Raw genomic sequence first — 23,346 nt, 5'->3', positions numbered from 1 at the left:
TTTGTGATACAAGGATCTGTAGGTGATCTCATGTTCTCCAGAGATGCTGCCTGACCCATCGAGTTACTCCTGCACTTTGTCTCTTTTTTAGAAAATATTCAATTGGATTGAATCCTTCCTCTACAAAACCTATATCATTTGACTGTGGACAACCTCCTTTGCTGTTGCATTAGCGTGTCTGCCTAAACATCTGAGCCTCAAGAGGTAAGAGTGGCACTTTTGACTGTAAGCGGGTGCTACTAACTTGAATCACTGCTCACAATTGTTACAAAATGAGGTTTTCAATCTGACTAGGCATTAAACTGCATACTTAACCATTCAAAGCAAATATTTCATCAGCTCAGCAAAATTGTTTCAAACAATGCAAGTCCAATTTCTTCCTGAAAACATTTATTTTCGCTCTAATCTCTTGAGGAGAAAAATATGTTTTGTATTTGAAAGCTGATTGACTGAAAGCTGTTGATCATGGTACGTTCATAGATGTTAGGTGCAAATAAGCCTACTTTAATTGACATTTTTCATTTGGCTGCTCCATGTTTAAATTTTGCATTACTGTATTACGTCAATAAATGCAGCAGCCCAAAAATTCTAAGATATCCTCTAGAAATGTTCTTTTGACTTAGGTCTTACTGTAGTGAAGAAAACATAAGTGACGAAAGAAGGCCATTTACTCCCAATACCTAGTTCTGTCATTTAATAAAGATGAAAGATGTTCTGTGACACGAGTTTATCTAATCAATCTTGTGTTCCTTTTGATTTCAAAAGGATCAGACGACCCAACATTAATCATGGCTGTGACAGTTCAAACTATTGTGTAGTAACATCAACTTTCCTTAATGACCTGGTATGAATTTTAGCCTGTCACTTGTTCGTACACTTTCAAACCAATGGGATTAGTTTACCTATACATCCTATAATATGTGAATAAATCATCCCTCGAGCAGCTATGTGGTCTATTTTAGAAAACCTGTTTACATGCTAATGCCAGTGTACTTTTTGAGTAGTAAATTTCAAATTCTAATGCAAGATACATTTTTTCCCCCTGCTATAACCTCATCCCCACCTCAGAAAATGTATTTGAACCGCTTACTACGTCTTGGTGTCAGTGTACAGCATCTGAAGACTGATGTTCAAGGATTGAGGCCATGGCATTGTCGCATAAAACAGCTTTTACCTGCAGTAAACATACTACGGTGTCAACATGGTGCTCCAGATTCTATGAACTGTTCGTGGTTGATTCATGACAATCACTTGGGTAAGGTGACAAGAGCCTCTCTTATTCCAAATTGGATAAAAGAAAAAGTATGGATTTTCATAAATCCTGCATTTTTTTCAAAATGCCTCATTTGGAAATGCAGTTCCATCTTGCGGTCTAACAGTTCCTTTGGTTTTTTTGTTACAGAATTCTAAAAACTAATTTCCCTTTAAAAAACCCTGATTTAATTATGTTTCTTCCAGATCGTGAGTTCGAGACCATCGCCACTGCATTTTGTTTTGGGGAGGAAGGTGGAATGATCCCATGCAGTACTATCCTTTTCCTATCTCTCATAACCGCCATTAGATTTTTTTTTAACCTGGCTTCTTTTCCTTTCCACCCCCTTACCTTCTCACCAGGTTTTACTTGCCAACTCTTGTTCAACTTCACCATGTCCAGATCATGGTACTTTCCATTGAATTAATTGCACCAATTACATTCCACATTTAGATTGCTCATTGCACATCCCCATTGTTATTCTAAACTGTATGATGCAATGATTTCTGGTCTCAAAGTAGGCCCTCTGACATTTGGTCCACCCCCATCTAATGTCACATTTGTGTTCCCCCTTTGACCACACATGTTTCTTCCAGGTATTCCAGTTTTACCTAACACCCCAAATGTTTGTGGGTTGGTAGATCAATTGGCCAAAGTAAATTACCTGTAGGAAGTAAGGAATAAAATCTAGGGGGCAAAGGATGGGAAAATAAAATTGGTGTGGGTAGGATTAGTATAAAAGTTGCAGTGTATGGTTAGCATGAAGCAAAGGGCCTATTTCTATGCTGTGTCTCTATGACATTAGATTTTGCCTGACCTGAATTTTGCCTGCATTCTCTGTTTTAATTCTTACGTGATTGCTCTTCTGCTGCAACACACTGGTATCCATCTCTGGCAATTTCGTAAAAATGATCTTCAACTGATCCCTGACAGGCACTTCACGACACCAGAACTGATTTCAATGCACCAACACAAAAGCCATGCTTATGCACCTTGTTTCTAGCTGCATGTTTCTAGCCTTGCCTTTGCATTTCTACATGCACTGACTGTACATCACTGGTCTCTAGTTACTGAAGCCTGAGAGTAGGATCTCAAACTCCTGTTCTCTATATGTCACTGATATATGACTTATCACTCTCCATCACCTTGCACCAAACACCTCAGTATAAATTAACATGTTCCATGTTAAATGATTTTGATCTGCATCCTAAATTTCAATGATATAATTGGCACTCTATGCAAAGGTCTGAGAGAGTCTCCGACCTTATGAGCTGGTGTGTGGGATAACGTTAATTGCTAGGACTGACACATTTTCTGTCCCAACATGTAATTTCTGTGGAAACTATAGGTTGTAGATGTCCTATTCATCTTCAATCTCAAAGCCTTACAGTACAGACACAGGACCTTTTGTCCCTTTCTATACTAATCCCATTTACCAGCTTCCTTGTCCATATGCTTCCTTGGCAATTTGAGTATTTGTCCAGATACTACTTAAATGGTGAGAGTGCCTATCAATATTGTCCAGTCATACAGTGTGTTTCAGATATCAACCACCCTTAGGTTTGAGACCCCCTCTAAATCTCCTACCCTTTGACCTAAACCTATACCTTCTAGTTTCAGACTGGTTGGAATCTGGAATGCACTTCCTGAGTGAGTGGAAGAGACAGGAACTCTTGCTATATTTACATAGTATTTGGATGGGCACTCTAGAGAAAATGTTTGCTATTATCTAGCCTACCTATGCTTCTCATAATTTTGTACAACTCGATTAGTTCCCGCCCTCGGCTTTCTTCCTTCAGTCCAAGAAGAACAAAGCCAGCCTATTCAATCTCTTCTTACTGAAGCACTGCATCCTGGGAACATCATGTCTGTGACAGAGTTCACATGGAACATGTTAATACTATTGTGTAGTATTTTCCAAACACCAACTGGTGGATCTTCCCCGCACCCTCTCCAGTGCAGTCATGTCCTTCCCAAAGTGTTGAGTTAGATAGAGCTCTAGGGGCTAGTGGAATCAAGGGATATGGGGAGAAGGCAGGCACGGGTTATTGATTGTGGACGATCAGCCATGATCACAATGAATTGAAGGGCCGAATGGCCTCCTGCACCTATTTTCTATGTTTCTATGTTTCTATGTGTTGTTCCATTATATTTTGTACAAGCTGAAGGTAACATCATTACATTGCCAAATTAGTTAATTTTAGTTTATTAGTACACAAATTCAATATTGGCTTCAAAGATCCTTTTTTTTAAATGCAAAAATTGTTGGTCGGTGCAAATTTTCTGACCTGTTTGGATATAAAGTCTGCATAGGAAATGTTTGACAGGAATTCAATGGCGATGGTTCCAAATTCCTCGCCATTGTTCCAGTATCAACTAATAAATCTTTACAACTTTCCTATTCTTACCACTTTGAAGAGGTTATCTTTTCTATCATAAAATTACACGTATTATTTTACTGAATTAACTTCAATATTCCATGTTCCTAAACCCCATTTTACTTTCTGAAAAACCAAGGAGAATAATAATTTAGTTTCATGGTGGATATAAGCTCAGTGTGGCAAGATCAAAAGTGTGTGGAAACTATCATAACATTAAAGTCTTGCTTTAATTGTGAAGTGAAGCAAATGTGCACAACGATGACTTATTCATTTTGGATAATTCCTGATGCGTAGTTGTTCCAAATCTTAATTTATAGTTATAAACAAATGTTTTCTTGTACTTCTGTTTAGTCTCTTCCCCCTCTCTCCCCTAAAATATCTATATTTGTTTAACTGATATCTGAATATGTCTGGTGGAGACAGGTAATTGAAGGTAAACCCTATCGTTACTATTCCAGAATTGACGTATTCTGATTTGGTGATGTGTTTTGATTATGTTTGGCTACGGGATCATTGTCGATCTGCATCATGTTTCAACTCAAAAACTAATCAACGGAGCTTGGATACTGCCCAAGTGGATTTGGCCATCAAGCCAGCAAACATACGTTCAGATAATGATGCAATCTACATAACTTGTGAGTTGCTCTTTCAATTACTGGAAAAGCTTAATCCTCTCTCTGGAACTAAATAAATCTGAAATTCTTACCTAATTAGTACTTTGATTTCTAATACTAGGTCTTATTGCTTTTAAATTAATTTGGTATATTTTCTGTCTCATTTGCAGGGCCAGATAATCATATGACCAAGTTTGACTTGTCATGGTTGGCAAAACATTCTTTTGAAGGCCAGAACCAGACTGTTCAAAAACGCATCCTGTGGAATGCTGCTGTTTATAACGAAGCAAAAATGCCTTATGTTACTTATAATGCTGTCATGGAATCAGACAAGGAACTAAAAAAATTCTTGGAGGCCTTCCTTCTTTATGGAGTCTCTTTTATTGAAGAGGTTCCTGTGAGCGTTGAGGCAACAGAAGCCATAGCATTGCGTATTGGCTTGATCAGGTGAAGTTTTTGAAGGATTTTGATTCTTTTTTGACGATGCCTTTAAAGCTTTAGGTCCCAAGATGATCATCATACAAACAAATGCCAGTTATGTGGCTTTTTTTAAACTGTAACTCTGAAGGCGTATGCTGTTGCTATAGTATTAAGTTGTTTGGTTTTATTCCCACAATTATGTCGATATTCAGTTATATATATATATATATATTCTATAATAATATCTATTATGTAGATATTCCATTTGCTGATGTATGATGACACTATTTTCTACTCGCCAAGTATTGTGGGAGAGATTAGATATGAAGCCAATCAATCACAATTTCAAGAAATTGTGAATTAGCCCTTTGACTTATAAATCTCCACTGTTCTGCACCTTTTTTAAATTCATTGTGGCCTTGCCTGTTCTTTAGAACTTTCCAACCAACTCCACTGCTGTTTAACCATGTTCCCATTAATATACTTAAGACTTTATATAGTTTTCTTGTACATCATTGTTGAATCAGAATCTCGAATCCTTTCATGCATTGTATCCAGATTGCATCCACTTGCGAACATTTTTTTAATTCCTTGAGTTGCCAGGTCCTTTTCTCATCCTTTTCTGGATCTCTATGTCTCCAGCTTATGGATAGTCTACCTGAAAACATCAATTTTGTGTCCAAAATTCCATAATTATAAAGAACTATACGTCTCTCACCACGAGTCCTGTAAGAATTCCATTCTATTCTCCCAATACTCGTCTCTGTCATAACGGCTCTCATGACATGACTTTCTGCAGAGGTGCCTCTAAGAGTATTCCTTAACTGTGGCTTCCTTCTACCATAATTCCGAGCCATTGACCACATCTCGCCTATTTCCTGCATCTCATCACACCCCTTCAGAGCAAGAATAGGGTCTTCAGTTCGTTGCCATCATTCTATCATTGTCTGCATTCAACCAGCTTAAAATTACGGCTGTTCTAAGTATTTTTGTTCTTTGTAATGTCCTTTATCCATAAGTATGTTCCAAACCCGAGGAATATCACCTGTTTACTATACTGCTCCCCCTGCACCATTCCCCAGCAATGGGTTTAAATACCTCAATACAGTAGCCCCTTGCAACAACAGAGCATGATGGGAGGAATGGTGTCCATTATTGCTGATTGCCTGCTATAACCAAATGGGGGGGGGGGGGGGGGGGGGGGGGGGGAGGTGACATTTAACCCAATGCCAGGAGGGAAGAAACATGGCATTAGGAGGATAATCAAACGTGAATTCTTACGAGGGTTTACTGTACGCACAAGCATCCTCGTGTACATATTTTACTTGGCAGTTGGGAGAAAATATAGCACCGCTTTCCCTTTGTTTATTCTGTTATTTTCCTGTTTACGTAAGAATCATTTGAAGTTTCCGACTCCATGCTTGATTCTATAATTTACCTATGATTTTACTTTGCATCAATAGCTTTTGACTTTTTTCTAAATACAGGTTTTTTGAATTGCTCATTTTCTAACCAAATACTGTGCGGGTCCTTAAATTACATAATTCCTCGCCAGTGCTACTATACGTAATCAATACTGCTGTTTTTCTTGTCGTGGGCACAGTATCATACTTCCCCTGGAATTTTGTGCTGACATCTCCTCGTGGTTACTGTGCTGCATGCATTTAGAATTTCCCTTTATAACTTAGCATTTGTTTCTCCAATCCTATTTCTAAAACCTGTTTCTTTTTTAAAAACAGATTTCTATTTCTTACAGGTTACAATCAACAGCCCTTCTCTATCCACCTTCTCTGATACCCCATCTTTTCCTGCAAAATAATTTAAACACTCCGAACAGAACTCTGAGGTGCAATTTATCCAAATGAACAAATCCCTCTCGCTTCAAAATTTGGTTCTATGTGTCCCTGGAATTTGAAGCTCTTTATTTTATTTATCCACACATTAACCTGTTTTGTTTAGTTTAGAGATACAGCACGGAAACAGGCCCTTCGGCCCACCGAGTCTGCACCGACCAGCGATCCCCGCACAATAACATTATCCTATACATACTAGGGACAATTTTACACATACACCAAGCCACTTGGACTGTGGGAGGAAATCTAAAATCTCAGAGAAAACTCACATGAGCACGGGGAGAACGTACTGACAGCACCATTTGTTGGGATCGAAACTGGATCTCTGGTGCTGCAAGCGCTGTAAGGAAGCAACTCCACTGCTGCGCCACCTGTTCTAACATTTATATTCTTAGATTCCAAATGCCACAGCATTAGGAATTCTTAAGCATTCTTGCATGATCAAGGATGAGTTACGACTAATTTTATGGGTTCTGAGGGCACAAATGAGGCAATTTTGGAACCACTGACTTCTAAAGATTTGGCAGGATGGGTAGGTGATTTGCGAGATGATCTCCCCCTTCAGACAATGGTCCTAATACACGGCATCCAGTTTCTTTATAATCCTGAATGCTCCTCCTTTGCTTTGAGCTGCTGTGAACCAGACTCCCAGGAAATGATAGGAATGTTGAATTTATTTAAGAAAGCCTTGAGCATGTTGTACTTCGTGGTCCGGTGCCTGTTGTACCTTTGGTGACTGGAAGGACCACAAGTACACTTGTGTAAAAAGGTTACATTATGTAAGGGGTTTCTGCGCCGAGCTTTCGCCCGACCTAAGGTCCCCGTGCCTTGCTCTGATCCCTTGACCAGGCTGTGCACACTGGTTCCCCGTGAGTGGTTCGACCCACTCACCCCTTACGGTTATAGACACTGGGCTTAGATGCAGGAGCTCTTATAGTGCAGAACAAATTCAACCAGACCAGATTTTAAAACCAGGGTTTAAATGAAAAAGGCTTTTATTCAGCACTTGGGACTATTGTCCATGAATACTTATACAGTTCTATAATACATGTCTATGAAACACATACTGAATCACACGAATACTTATAACTATGAATCATAAAACACACACAGTTCTATAAGACATATACACGAATACCTTTTACTTATGAATTCTTAAACACAGTTCTGCAAGACACATACACGAATACCTTTTACTTATGAATTCTTAAACACAGTTCTGCAAGACACATACACGACTGTAAGATGGGGAACGCACGACGCATCGCAACCTTGACCAACACATATTTTAGTACACACCCAACGTTTATTAACAACCACCCTCCCCTCCACACTAAACTATGTCCAGGATATGTAGGATTTGGAATGCATGCTCACCATGGGGCTATTACTGGGGTTACTGGCTGTTCGTTTGGCAGTATTTCTCCTCGAGTTGCGTGCCTGTTCCTCTCTCTTGCATCCGTTTTTCTTGCCTGTCTTTTCTTCCTCCTGCATTCGTTTTCTTGCCTGCTTGCGTTTCTTGCAGGTTTTCTTCTAGCTTCAGCTTCTTCTTCCAGTATTTCTTCTTGAGTTTAAAACCCAAAAGTAGTGGCCAGTTATACTATTTCTGACCCGTCCTATCTCCCGCCAGATCTTGGAATCTCTTTGTTCAAAAAGATATGTATGAGGTTTTCTTCTGATCTGCGCTTATGTTCGGGGATACCGGGGATGGCCAGACGGTGTTAATTGGGATTTCGTTGTGAGGTGATGGGTGTTAACTGGTTTCCCATCACCTACCAGGTAGTTTTCTATGGGCTATTGTGCCCCCTCACTGAGATGAACTGTTTAGGTCAGCTTGGGGCATTGTGAGTATGCTGATGTCAGCGCCCCAGTGTCTGGATTCCGACCTGGTTTCGTAGGTTTCTGCATGGCCAATACCCATCCTTTGTTCTGGCCGTAGCTTTGCAGAAACCTAGAGACTGGGTTGTAAGGTTTTTACTTTTTGTGGCTGGTCACGAGGTCCTGCGGCCATTTTAGGACCCACGGATTGTGACATCCTTTGTCAATCTGACCGCAGCCTTTCTCCGCTATCAGCCCCAGTCTCTCGTTTAAAATGTCCAAACGGCAGCTCTTTTGTTTGGTGTTGCTTTCCAAATGAGGGAAAACTTCTCAAATCTTACAATTGCTGGAGCTCAACTCCAGGCTGTTTATTCCGTGGCCACCTGCATCCAGAGTGACCGCCTAATCACACCCATCACTTATATACACAGCCATACAAAGTAGTTCTTGGATACACAAAGTAGTCCCAGCAATATCACAACATCCCCCTTGTCTTATATATTACAACATCCCCCTTGTCTTATATAAAATTGTTTTCTTTACCATTCGAGGGCTAAAATATATTTAACAAACAAAACCAAAACACCATTGCTTTTTGCAAACAAAACCAATAACACAACTAAACACAATTAAACACAATTGCTTTTTTTCGCCATCATGGTGGTCACTCCTCTGCGGAATTTCACTCATCGCCGGGTGGTCACTCATCTCCGTGTGGTCACTCATCTCCGGGTGGTCACTCATCTCCGGGTGGTCACTCATCTCCGGGTGATCACTCACTCCGTGTGGTCACTCACTCCGTGTGGTCACTCACTCTGTGTGGTCACTCCACAGATATATACATTTATACAAAAGCATCAAATATAATACATTAAGCTTTCATTACACAGATCACTACACAGGTCATTAAACACAAAATATTCATTTTGTTCCATATCTTCCCCTCAAGAAGACGTGCTGTGTAGATCAAACGTAGTGTAAGCTCTAGATGCTCCACCACCATGATTTGCCTGCCATTGCTGGCCTCCCACTGCTGGGCTGGCACTGCTGGGCTCCCACTGCTGGGTTGGCACTGCTGGGCTCCCACTGCTGGGTTGGCACTGCTGGGCTCCCACTGCTGGGCTGGCAATGCTGGGCTCCCACTGCTGGGCTGGCGCTGCTGGGCTCCCACTGCTGGGCTGGCACTGCTAGGCTCCCACTGCTGGGCTGGCACTGCTGTAATCGCGGTGCGATCGCGCCTCCGCTGCAGTGCGCTCTGGTCCCGCCCACAGGTGCTCCCCGGCAGCCGTCGCTCAACTTTTCGAACGCGCTGCCGCTGGCCCCGCCCACAAGTGCTCCCCGGCTCCGCCCACAGGTGCTCCCGACAGCTGCCGCGCAATTCCAACGCGCTGCCGCTGCCTCGGGCCCAGGGCCATCCCGACTCTACGGTCGACGCGCCTGGGTGAGTATTTAGTGCCTCGGCCTTACCGGCCGCCGCACCTCCGCGGGTGGTCGGTCCCTCCGGTCGCCGCACACCTCCGTGGGTGTCGGTCTCCTCCGGGGCTCTCCTGGTTGCCACACACCTCCGTGGGTGTCGGTCTCCTCCAGGGCTCTCCCGGTCGCCGCACACCTCCGTGGGTGTCAGCCTCCCCCGGTCACCGCACACCTCCGTGGGTGTCGGTCTTACCGGTCGCCGCACACCTCCGTGGGTGTCGGTCTTCCCCGGTCACCGCACACCTCCGTGGGTGTCGGGTCTCCCGGTCTTTCCGGTCACCGCACACCTCCGTGGGTGTCGGGTCTCCCAGTCACCGCACACCTCCGTGGTTGTCAGCCTCCCCCGGGGCTCTCCCGGTCGCCGCACACCGCCGTGGGTGTCGGTCTCCTCCGGGGCTCTCCCGGTCGCCGCACACCTCCATGGGTGTCGGTCTTCTCCGGTCACCGCACACCTCCGTGGGTGTCACGTCTCCCGGTCTTTCCGGTCGCCGCACACCTCCGTGGGTGTCAGCCTCTCCCGGGGCTCTCCCGGTCGCCGCACACCTCCATGGGTGTCGGTCTTCCCCGGTCACCGCACACCTCCGTGGGTGTCGAGTCTCCCGGTCTCCTCCGGTTGCCGCACACCTCCATGGGTGTCGGTCTTCCCCGGTCACCGCACATCTCCGTGTGTGTCGGGTGTCCCGGTCTTCCCCGGTCACCGCACATCTCCGTGTGTGTCGGGTCTCCCGGTCTTCCCCGGCGAAGCAGTCGCAGGCTTCTAATCTCGGGCCTACACAGGTGCTGGGGCGTGACGTGAGCATACACGCACCTCCCCCAGCAGCTTGCAGCGTCACGTCGGCAACTCGGCGCCGACTACTGAGCAGGTAACTATACCAACTCACACTGGCCCTGTCGGGATGCACTCCAAACGTCCCGTACCGAGCTGGAAACTTTTCTTTCGTTTTGTTTCCCTTCAGGGCTCTTTTTCCCTCCCTAAGCGAAACACCAAGCCGCTGCCACCATGTTGTACTTCGTGGTCCGGTACCTGTTGTACCTTTGGTGACTCTGGAAGGACCACAAGTACATTTATGTAAAAAGGTTACATTGCTGGAGCTCAACTCCAGGCTGTTTATTCCGTGGCCACCTGCATCCAGAGTGACCGCCTAATCACACCCATCACTTATATACACAGCCATACAAAGTAGTTCTTGGATACACAAAGTAGTCCCAGCAATATCACAACATCCCCCTTGTCTTATATATTACAACAGAGCACATCCTTGAAACCTGTCCCCGTCCACTTGGTAATGTCTTCCCATGGCAACAGTGTACAATCTTTACATATTCTGTTGTGCTGCTGCATGTAAGAATTTCATTGTTCTATCTGGGACATATGACAATAAAACACTCTTGACTGTTCTGTGCACACTTGTCACTGGGGAAGCAACACAGTTACAGAAATGTGCTGAGAGAGAATGCATGACGTTTCGGGTCGAGACCCTTCTTCAGACTGATGTCGGGGGGGCAGGACAAAGAAAGGATATAGGTGGAGACAGGAAGACTGCGGGAGAACTGGGAAGGGGAGGGGAAGAGAGGGAAAGAGAGGGACAGAGGAACTATCTAAAGTTAGAGAAGTCAATGTTCATACCGCCGGGCTGTAAGCTGCCCAAGCGAAATATGAGGTGCTGTTCCTCCAATTTCCGGTGGGCCTCACTGAGGTGCTGAGGTGTTTGGCAGCTGAACTCGAGTGCAAGAGAGTTACCACCAACGCCATGCCTATCAATGCCCAGATAACATTCCCGCAAATACCATCCTTCATCCGGAAAGGAGAGAAATGGAGGACTAACCCCTCGCCTCTCAACTCATGCCCACTGAACGCAGCCACGGACTGGGAAATGCGTGTTGACCTAGACCAGAGGCTTTCCTTCCCAGTTGAAATCGCAGCTACCAACCTGCGACCAGACCTCGTCCTCTGGTCCAACTCCTGTCAACTCGTGTTTTCATCATTGAGCTGACGGTCCCCTGGGAGGAGGCTGTGGATGAGGCATATGAAAGGAAAAGGCTGAGATATTCCAACCTTGCAGTAGAGGCAGAGGAGCGAGGTTGGAGTGTAAGTGGCATCCAGTGGAGGTGGGGTGCAGGGGCTTTGTAGCCAGTTCCACCGCAAGGCTCCTGAGGGAAGTAGGAGTCAGAGGGCAGGCCCAAAGGAGGGCAATCAAAAAACTTGCCAATGCCGTTGAACGGAGCAGTCACTGGCTGTGGCTGAAAAGAAGAGATGCTGTCTGGGCTGCCATGTGACCATCTCGAGGCTAACCGTAAGACACACACCCAGGTCTGATCACCCTGCGGTGGGCCTGCCTCGACTGAAGGTGTCTTGTGATAAAAGGCCGAAACACCCAGTGACGTTGAGGTAAACAACTGAAGATGTATCTGAATGGTAGCACCTAGTGGTCATCCCCATGAACAACACCAGTCAATTATTGTGCAAACGCTAGGGATTGTAACATCCTGTCCTACTAATCAATCAATCTTGAATACCATTTGCTTTAATTATTTGCATGATGTAAATATCCACAGCTATTAACTAATTTGTTTTATCTGCGACCTCATTACGTTGTTAGACTACCTCTCCATTCTTTTAAAATATTATTTGCTCTCTGGTCCATAGACTGAACCAAACTGCCTGGGAGCTGGGGAGGAGGTACACAGTCAGGCAGTGGGGAAATCTTGAAGTGGGTAGCAAAATAAAATTGCTCTCTGTTATGTGCTGGGTCGTTGATCTGAAACAGTTAGAATGCATCGTGGGTATTTCCTGCATTCGTGCCTTTTGGTGCAAACGTTGGAAAATTGAAATATTTTTATTTTGTTGTTCTTTAAACTGTAGAATTAACTTCATTTTCCTTTGGATGTTTTGAGGATGGTTGTAAATTTAAACTTTGTTGCTCTAGGGAGTCCATTTATGGCCGAATGTGGGATTTTACTTCTGACTTCTCGCGTGGTGATACCGCTTACACAAAAGTGGCACTTGATCGGCATATTGACACAACTTACTTTCAGGAACCGTGTGGGTATGTGTATAATTAGATAGGTTGTAAAATTTAGAGATGCTCTCCATTCGTTGCTCACCATTCTTCTGCTGTGATTTGAGGTAGAAGATTTGGTAGTTTTTGTTTTCAATTATTAATCCAACCATTAATGTTCCTATAGATCCTCATTTATTCCCTCAAGACAAACTGGGTATATTTTAAATATGATTCCTCTTTGTTACTTTACTGATCTTGAATGGTCTTCAAGAGAGTGGAAAAGTAAAATAAATATATCCAGCATTTTGACATCCTAATCATTTCATAAAGAGTTTGTTAAAAATTAAAAACACTTAATCGTTGAATACTGTTCAAGGTTTTTTCGTCAGGATTTGCTGTAGAATAAAGAATTGAAGAACAACATGTCATGGGAAAAGTATACTCTCTAAGGAATAAAGGTTTAACGATATGAATGAAGTTGGGTTAGGACAGCCCAAATGTTTCCTTGATTATTCCCCTATGTTTGACTTTATCACAAGATGTATCACCATTTTAAATATCCTAATGGGTTTATTGAATGATCTGATCCATTTGGAATCTAAGTTTAAAATAGTGGATTTGCAGACTGCAATGCCTGGGATATTGAATTAAGGGCTTTGTTTTTTTTAAATACAGACTGCTTTACTATGTGATTGGTCTGGTTGGTGCACTGCTGCAAACTGAGCGATTTATGGTTAATCATCTGCCAATGAATGCAACCTAAACAAATGTGTTTATCTAATGTCATCTACCCTGTTAATTTTTCCTCTTTTTTTTTTAAATACAAGAGTTCAGTTATTTCATTGTCTGAAGCATGATGGAACTGGTGGAAGAACTCTGTTGGAAGATGGGTTTAACGCTGCAGAAAATGTACGAAAACAAAGTCCTGCTAACTTTGATTTACTCACTAAGGTGCCAATCAAGCATGAATATATTGAGAATGTAGGAGAATGTCACAATCACATGATTGGAATTGGACCACTTCTGAATGTTTATCCGTGGAATAACGAATTATATTTAATAAGGCAAGCAACATTTTTTTTAAATTTATCTGTTATCTTTGAAGGAATAAACAGACAGCCCAAACATATTCCTCAAGGTGTCCATGCTATCTAGAGTTGGGGAACTGAGACTTTGTTATTCAAGTGTTGTTTTGGACTGTTAACTGGTATCATTTTGCATTCCTATGGCTATATTAACCTGATTGGGACAGCTGTAGATTGAGCTAAAATGAGTTAAAAACTGGTTTGTGATTTAAACTAACTGACATCAAAATAAGACTTTTATTCAAATGAATTCCCTTTTTCCAGCTGTATATAATTGGTGAATTCTACCCACATATTTGGCTGATTTTACTATTCTGTTTTAACAAAACTAAATATTGTTTTCAAATCAGGATCACCAAGAGCACCTTCATTTGAGTTCCCATTCCGTCACTTCCTCCACCCCAATTCCCATCCTGGAGATCTTTTTATTAGAATTACTGTGGTTTTGACCAGCTATGACTGGGCTTTGCACCATTTGCTAAAACAATTGCAATTTGTCATAGCTACTTTAAAGAATGTCACGTCTCCCCAAACCCATGATCTTGCACGGAGAGGGCAAAGGCAGCTGGCGGATAGAAATACCACATCTCCCAATATGCACTGCATAATAGGATCCCTTCATGGTTACTGGGTCAAAACCTAGATGGAATGCCAATGTAATGCTACTGAGCACACACACACGCAGCAAGCTGAAGGTGGCTATAACCATCTTTAGTGATAATTGATTGCATGTTTTGCTGTTGATGCTGTATTCTATATTTAAATAGTTTAAAATATCTCCACTAAGATTGGCTGAATGGCATATTAATGGACCATGTTTTATTTTTGATTGGTGGTTTAGTGTGTTACTAGATTTTAGTTTTGGAGAAATCACTGCAAGGAAATTGACTGCCATCCCCAAGATAATGTCTCTGCTTATCCTTGAGCAGTAACCCCAATTGCACGAGCTTCTAGGTTCTCTGTCACTTTGGTCTGCGGTTCTAATATTCTTAAATCCTTTAATGATCTGTGTTGATTGCAAATTCTTGTTAAGTGACTTCACACCCTCCTGCTTTATTCTTTCTGATAAAGTTGTCCCTGCAGTTTCAGGTCGTATGCATATAATGTTGTTCTTGCTGTTCTCAAATTTTCTCTAGAGGCAACTGTTTGTAGTCCACTGAAATTCATCTAATTTTAAAATTATTCCAAATTTTGTGAAACCCTTTTATTCCTCAATTCTGGGAACATTATTCTTACCTACTGGTTTTTTTTCAGATACAATAATTATGATAGAGCTGTTATTAGCACAGCGCCTCATGATGTAATCCACCAATGGTACATAGCACACCGAGCCCTTACAACAGAACTCAGGAAGCCAGAGAATGAAATATGGGTAAAACTCAAGCCTGGAAAGGTAAGGATACAAAGTTAGTCTATCCCAAATTGTTTAATTTTTAAATGTTATAAAAATGTCCTGCTTTCTGACCTTGTATGGAGTTCAGTTTTCATAGATGTTGTGGACCAATATGTACATTCATTTGATCAAATTAAGAATTGTCACAAAGCTTTTATTTGTAATAGCTCACTTGGTAGTTTCCATGAAGACTGGGTGAGTCAAAATAAGCTTAATTAACTTGCTATGTCATAGAATTGGGTCTGGGTTGTATGCAATTGAAGTAGTAGTTGAAGAAGTGTGCAGTTCATGAGAATTTGTCAAAGATAAGATCTCTGAGATTGATTTGATTGAAATATACAACATGGAATCAGGCCCTTGGCCCACTTAGTCCACACTGACCATCCGTGTTGTCCCTTTTTGTAGTTTCAGTATCTTTTGTCGAAATCCCTTTCCAACATTTTATGGGCTAATGTAGCTTGATGCAAGTAGCTTAATTGAGAAAATGTTAACCTCGCCAACATGTATTACATCATGAAGGTCCATTATTCAGTTAATAGCTGACTTTTCATACTCCCTATAGTCGTATTTGGTTTAAATATAAATAAACAAAATAAAGCTGTTTTAAGGTGTTAGTGCTTCTCATGAAATAACCATTGGATTTCTCAATTTGCTGTAGATGCCTTAATTGTCTTACATCGTAGATGGGTTTTATTGGTTCTTAATTTTCCTTGCAATCAGTATTATTTGGGAGCGAGGAGTGCAGGGTGTGGTTTTGGGTAGAAGGGAAAGGAGCAAAATGTACATTTGGAACGTATGCAGTTGATTAATTATGTAAATATGACCTACATGCTAAAGATTTGTAATTTTTTTCGAATAGTGGGGGGCGGGGGTCGAAGAGCAGTATTCTTGGGAATGGATGTGCTTTCTTGGAAAGTCAAAACTCTTCCACATGGGGTGAATTAGTAACGTTTCTCATGACTACTCGTATCAATTACAGGCTCTATTTATAGATAATTGGAGAGTCTTGCATGGCCGTGATGCATTCACAGGTTATCGGCGGCTCTGTGGCTGTTATTTGATGAGAGATGACGTGCTGAACACCGCAAGATGTCTTGGCATACAGATTTAAAAATGCTTCAGAATTTGAAGACAAATTATGTTACAAGCACTGGCTCCTTGATGAATTCCAGATCTAATTAATGGAGCATGTAATCTTACAAAGTTCATGAAAGAGCATGCATTGATTAACTATTTTACAAATAAATTTATATTTTGCTTTCATTGCTCAATTAAAACAATTTGAGAATTTTAATGGTTGCTGTTTGACACCTTTTTACCATTGTCACTTGGTTTAAATGTAGCCCAACCCCACAAAAAACAAGTTTGCTGGTTATGTGAAGTAGAATACAACAGCAGAGAACTGAGTATTTAAGAAACCCCTGGAATGGGGTCGAAGAGAAAGGTGTGTGCATTAGACAGCTTGGTTTGAATATAAAGAAGCAATGCCTTCATAGACTGAATCTGTGGTTCACTCCAGCTATTTATAAAAAATCTCTAGGCTAATCATCAGAGTCAGCACTGAAGTAGCATTCACAATTAAGCATCTCATCTTTCAACAAAAATATTGACAGAAGAGCTTTGGACATCTTGAAGAGATGAATTTGTTATGTCCATGCTAGTTTTCCTATTTTTAAACTCAATTTGTTTAGATTTTCCAGTGTCAGCAGAGGAAGTTGGTTTTGATATTCATGAATTGCATTTGGCACATTGCTTTTGCTTTTCTGAGGCAAAATTTTAAGCATTGATAAATGCTCTGCTTTCACACATTCTAGATGAGCTTTCAACAGTGAATATCTAGTTGGAGATCTCTCCAAACAAAAATAAAACCAGGGATTATTTTTTATGTAGGCCTCTTTGCAAAGTTTTAAATGGTAGGCAGTGCATCGGTGGGGTTGCTGTGAGTAAACAATCAGCAAGACATGGTCTTGAGTAAATCCCCCAAATAATTTCTATTCCTTCTCCACAATTAACACTAGAAAAATGAACAGGCCACAAAACTCTTGCCCACTAATTGGTAACATGAGTTCTCTTCCCTATTGGGTTTACATGTCTCTTTCATTCACATGGGGTTTTTTTTTTTCAGGAGCACTTGTATCACACTTTACCTTTGTTTGAGGTGAGAGGGGGTGGGGGGCTTCACCGTGTAATTAAATGCTATTTCAGTCTAAAATTATACTCGGTGTGTTGTGTTTTCTCACTTGTGACTTGATAACATCGTTAAGGGTAAACACAAACAGTGCTTTCTTCGACAGTGATTTCTTCTCACTTTACCTTAAACAGTAGTTTCATCTGCTCCCTTTCAATGCGAGGGGATGATTTTGAAATCTCAGGAATTCTGGACAATATAAGCCATTGAATCCACTATCTCAGTCCATTAAAATGCCTGCCTGCAGGTTATCAGGTCTCCAGTGCTCACAATCCATTTATTTATGTGTGAAGTGGCATCTCTGCATTAAATTGTTCCCCAAAATAATTTCTCCTTTTTCTCCCAGTTAGCTTTTTACAGGTTCAGCTGTTAAATTATGACTTTTTTATTTTCCCAGTATCTTGTCCCCTTTCTGCCACTGACAGTACCTCAGCTATAAAGGATAATATATAGAAAGAATTGGTGTGCTATATTCATTTGTAGATTTGATAGGGAGAGAAGTTGGGTTTTCTTCAGTACAGACAACTTCAGGATAATACTGCTTCCCTGATGCCTTTGTCAATTAGGCTACTGATGTGCTACAGGATATTTTAGAAAGAAGAATGTGTTGTTGAAGAGCTGTGAAGTGTGGTCCATATTGGTTCCATTTGTAAGTAGAATGATGATAGAAATTTCATGGGCAGATTATGAGAAGTTGGAGGAGTTCTGAAGGTTGCCAGGAACCTCCCAAGGGGTAGTAGTAGTAGTATCTGGGTCACCATAATGGGCCACTAATAAAAGGAATAAAAGAATGACACAAATGAATTTTACTGAAAAGATGGTGCAGAAGCAATGGCTTTTTTATTTATGGGACATTAAGTGCAAATTAAGTGGAATTTATGAAAGCCAGACTGATTAGATGGTAATAGGACCAAGACCTAGATCTTTGGGAGAGAATTTTTGTCAGTAAGAAAGGTTGACTTTAGCATGGTCAAAAGATGTGAACCCAATAGCTGTCTTGGAAAATGCTTAAAATTTGCTGTAGACACAGGTCTATAGGTTTAATCAACAATTGGGCAAATTCAAAATGAGTCTGGAAGATAGAAAAAACAACAGCTAGTAGTTTTTGACTGTGGAGGCCACCATTGACTCCACAGTCAAAAAGGCCCAACAGCTGACGTACTTCCTGCGGCAGCTGAGGAAACACAATCTGCCGCAGGCAATGATGGTCCAGTTTTACACGACCATCATGGAGTCTGTCCTCACCTTCTCCATCATGGTCTGGTTTGGCTCAGCCACCAAGCATGACATCCGTAGTCTGCAGCGCGTTGTTCGATCAGCCGAGAAAGTTGTTGGCTACAACCTTCCCCCCCCCCATTGACGAACTGTACACTGCAAGGGCGGGGAAGTGAGCAGGTAAGATTATCTCTGACCCCTCTCACCCTGGCCACAAACTCTTTGAAGTGTTTCCCTCTGGGAGGCAACTCCAGACTATCAAGGCCGCCATAGCCAGACATAAAAACAGCTTTTTTCCCCACGAGCAGTAGCTCTACTCAACAGCCAAAAGTTTGTAGCCTCTTTTTACTCTGGTACTTTATTTTCACATGTTTAAATTATAATGTTTTATTTTTAATTGTTTGCTGTATATTGTGTTTTTATCCTTTTGCGAGCAAAACGCCAAGGCAAGATTCCTTGTATGTATACATAATTGGCCAATAGAAAAATATTCAATTCAATATTCAATTATTCAATATGTTTACTGCTTATCAATACAATGTTATTCCTTGCTGATTTGACAAGCTCTTGTAAAATCTCAAGCTTTCCATGAACTTATGAAAAATTGGTTTTCTTGAGGATTTAAACTCATAACTATTGTATTAATCCTGTCACCTACCCCAATATCCTTATTTTATACTATCCAATGCTACAATTACTGTTCATGGTTAATAAACTGCTCCTTCCAATGTTATGTGCTATGTTATTTTTTGTATCCTTCCCTTCTGTTACCTGATACTTTATCCTGAGACAGGAAGTATAGTACAGGAGAAGGGCATTTAATCTCTTGTCATTCCATGTAATCATAGCAGAGCTGTGATCTAACACTACTCTTCTCCCATTTCCATTATTACCATTTGGTTATTAAAATTTAACAAGTGGCCTAATATCAATTGTAATTAACAGAAATGGTCCAGTTTGAAACTATCCTGTGTGTGCAACACTGTTTCCAGATTTGCCCCTGATGGATCTGGCTCTGATTTGGAGACTGCGCCCCTTGATGCTCGGTTTAGGTTCATCATTGTCACGTACAGAAATAGAGTGAAAATCTTTGTTGTGCATGCTAACCAAACAGATCATATATACCATACATAAATCCAATCAATTTAAACTGCAAGTTTTTGAAGAGTAAGGTGGTTGTATCGGATGGCAGCAGATCCTTCTCTGGGAAGAGCACACAAAGAATCACCACACTGGGTCCATCTTGCCAGCTGCTAGATGATGCTAATGGCTTATAGAGTATTTGTTTACTTTTTCACCATAGAATCCAGAGAAAGGTTTAGTTTAGAAGGCCAATTGGGATTAGCCCAAGTCTATGAATACTACGGCTTTTCACCTGCTCAATTTGGTATATTTTAAAATTGGGGAAGAGATTCTATCTTTGCCACCTTTTGAAGTGAGTTCCAGAGCCAACTTGCCACTTTTGTTTGAGTTGCCTCACCTCATCATCATTCCTTCTATCAATTAATTTAAATCTATGAGTCCTATTACTGACCTCTGCCTAGACTTCTCCATAATTTTATACACAATTAAGTCTCCCTTCTATTTCCTCTTTTTGAAACAAAACAATCCCATAAGCTCGCTCAACTATAATACTTAAGCCCTACTGGCATCCTGTTAATTCTCCTCTGCATCATTTTCTGTAATCACAGTCTTCCTGTAATATGGAGACCAGAAATGTGCACAATAGACTAATGGCCTATCTGAATTTTTCTACAATTCTGGCATGACTTCCCTCGGGAAAGCAGCCAACATAATCAAAGACCTTTCCCACCCCGGTTATCCCATGTTATATTTGCTTCCATCGGCAGCTTGAAAGAACGCATCGCCATTCTCAATAGCACCATTTCCCCACTGTTATCAGACTTGCCCTTCCACAAGCTACGATACAGTCTTAATTCTTCAACCTACCTCATGGCAAACAATGAATTTTTAGATTTTTTTTTTAGATTTAGAGATACAGCACGGAAACAGGCCCTTCGGCCCACTGGGTCCGTGCCGCCCAGCGATCCCCTCACATTAACACTATACTACACACACTAGGGACAATTTTTACATTTACCCAGTCAATTAACCTACATATCTACGTCTTTGGAGTGTGGGAGGAAACCGAAGATCTTGGAGAAAACCCACGCAGGTCACGGGGAGAACGTACAAACTCCGTACAGACGGCGCCCGTAGTCAGGATCGAACCCGAGTCTCCAGCGCTGCATTCGCTGTAAGGCAGCAACTCTACTGCTGCGCCACCGTGCTATTTGTATACAACTGTCAAACTATGTTGTATTTTTCTCTTTGCTCCACCTTATGCAATTGAATTTGGCTTCATAGTATTCATGTATAACTAGACCAAGCGGAACACCTCTTAACATTCTGGATTCCTGAAGAAACAATACTAATTTATTTAATATCTTCCAGCAATTGAATCCTTTTAGAGCCCAGGGGTCATTCTGGTAAATTAGCATCTTCAGGTTCATTACATTCAATTTAATGTGTGATGCTCAGAACGGCTACAGAACTCCAGATGAGTTTCAGCTAAGGCTCTGTAGATCAATAACAAGTTTCAATCTCTTATTCTCCAGAAATAAATATTCAGTTAAAGTTTTTATTATTTTTGCACCATCTGTGATAGTTGTGGCGTGGCGAAATCTAGATTAAGCTGTAACTCACGGTCACTACTAGTGTTCAGCACAGTATACTGCTGTCTGATTTGAGCAGTCACCTGAAGTACCAAACTCATTAATACTCAGCTGAAATGGATATGTAGGTGATTGCCAACCTTAGTTGACCCTAACTCAGTGGCTGTTGGTGCTGCTGATTATAGTTTTTCTCTGGATATGTCAAAGTACTTTTTAAATTATTTTTATTTTTAGACTTAAAGCGTGGAAACAGGTCCTTCGGCCCACCGAGTCCGTGCCGCCCAGCGATCCCCGCACATTAACACTATCCTACACACACTAGGGACAATTTTTTAAAACATTTACCCAGTCAATTAACCTACATACCTGTACGTCTTTGGAGTGTGGGAGGAAACCGAAGATCTCGGAGAAAACCCACGCAGGTCACGGGGAGAACGTACAATAGTGTTCTTGACCATCCGATCTACCTGTGATGCCACTTTCAAGGAACTATGTACTTGCGCTTCTAGATCCCTCTGCTCTTCAACAGTCCCCAGGGCCCCACTGTGAAGATCCTGCTGGTTTGACTTCCCAAAATGTAAAACCACACACTTTGTTGCATTAAACTCCATTAACCATACCTCATCTCTCTTGCCCAGTGACCAAGATCCTGTTATAATTTTTGATATTCATCTTCACCACCAACTTTAATGTTACTCGCAAACATACTAATCATGTCCTGTACATTCTCATCCAAATGGTTGACACGATCCACAAATAGCAATGGGCCTAGCACTGATCTCTGAGGCACACCACTAGTCACAGACCTCCAGTCTGAAAAACAACCTTCCACCATCACCACCTGCTTCCTTCCATGAAGCCAATTAATTAGCTTTCTGGATTCCATGTGATCTAACCTTCCAGAGGAGTTTACCATGCAGAACTTTATCAAATGCCATGCTGAAGCCCATATCGACAAACTCAAATCAGATTCGTAAGATCTCCCACGTATAAAACCATGCTGACTATCCGTAATCAACCTGTGTCTGTCCAAATGCGTATAGAATTTTATCCCTCAGAGCCCTCTCCAATAACTTTCCAACCACAAATGTTAAGCTCACTGGTCTATAGCTCCCAGGCCTTCCTAAATAGAAGCACATTAATCATCTTCCAGTCGTCTGGCACCTCACCCATGTTAAATGATGATTCGTATATCTCAGCCAGGACTCTTAGGTGTATCTGATCAGACCCAGGAGATTTATCTACCTCATACGCCTTAGGATGTCCAGCAATTTCTTGAGCATAGTACAGACTGTCCTCAAGACATCTCCATAAACTGTCCCGTTCCCTAATTTTCATGTCTTTCTCCACCCTAAAACAGAGGAGGTGGTCATTGAGGACTTTGCTCACCCCTTCTGCTCCACACAAAGATTACCGCTTTGGTTTCCAATGGGCCCTATTCTCTTTCTCTCTAGTTACTCTATTTCATCCAGCACATAATCCTCTGATATTTTCGCCACCTCTAATGGGATCCTACATCTTCCCATCTCCTCCGCTTTCTGCAGAGACCTTCGCTCAGTCCGCCTAAACCTACCTGATCTCCCAGTTGCTAAACACTTTAAATCCCCCTCCCATTCCCACACTGACCTTTCTGTCTTGGGTCTCCTCCACTGTCAGAGTGAGGCCCAGTGCAAATTGAAGGAACAGCACCTCATATTTCGCTTGGGCAGCTTACACCCCAGCGATATGAATATTGACCTCGAATTTCAAGTACCCCTTGCTCTCTTGCTCTCTCTCTCTCTCTCCATCCCCCCCCCCCCCCCCCCCCTTCCTAGTTCTGACTGTCTCTGTGCTTCGTTGTCACCTTCCCCGAGCTAACAATGATATTCTACATTTACCTAATCCCCTTGGATGTCTCGTTTTCACACCTTATCCTTTTTTGGGCTGCAGGCGGTTGACATGCGCGGCCATGCCCCGCCCCCCGACTCTGGACCGCCG

At 41.9% G+C, this 23,346-nt stretch overlaps 2 protein-coding genes across 2 annotated transcripts; one reads left to right on the top strand and one right to left on the bottom strand.

Annotated features, from left to right (window-relative positions):
• The first annotated feature begins 91 nt into the window (after positions 1–91).
• tmlhe (trimethyllysine hydroxylase, epsilon) lies at positions 92–19,410 on the top strand. Its single transcript, XM_078412353.1, has 8 exons — positions 92–204; positions 1,069–1,255; positions 4,092–4,268; positions 4,418–4,694; positions 12,739–12,858; positions 13,641–13,877; positions 15,153–15,291; positions 16,271–19,410. Exons 2-8 carry the CDS (start codon positions 1,072–1,074, stop codon positions 16,400–16,402), a joined length of 1,266 nt encoding a protein of 421 aa, XP_078268479.1. The 5' UTR covers positions 92–204; positions 1,069–1,071; the 3' UTR covers positions 16,403–19,410.
• Positions 10,027–23,012, bottom strand: LOC144600591 (uncharacterized). The gene is made up of 2 exons (XM_078412354.1): positions 21,736–23,012; positions 10,027–10,855 (listed from the first exon to the last, which is right to left on the bottom strand). The coding sequence occupies exons 1-2, from the start codon at positions 21,978–21,980 to the stop codon at positions 10,123–10,125; spliced, it is 978 nt and encodes a 325-aa protein (XP_078268480.1). The 5' UTR covers positions 21,981–23,012; the 3' UTR covers positions 10,027–10,122.
• Positions 23,013–23,346: the final 334 nt, after the last annotated feature.

Source organism: Rhinoraja longicauda, chromosome 15 (genome assembly GCF_053455715.1).
Source record: "Rhinoraja longicauda isolate Sanriku21f chromosome 15, sRhiLon1.1, whole genome shotgun sequence".
In the NCBI taxonomy this organism is placed as follows: Eukaryota; Metazoa; Chordata; class Chondrichthyes; order Rajiformes; family Arhynchobatidae; genus Rhinoraja; species Rhinoraja longicauda.
The sequence above is the reverse complement of the archived record's forward strand: the minus strand, read 5'-3'. Positions and strand labels throughout refer to the sequence as shown.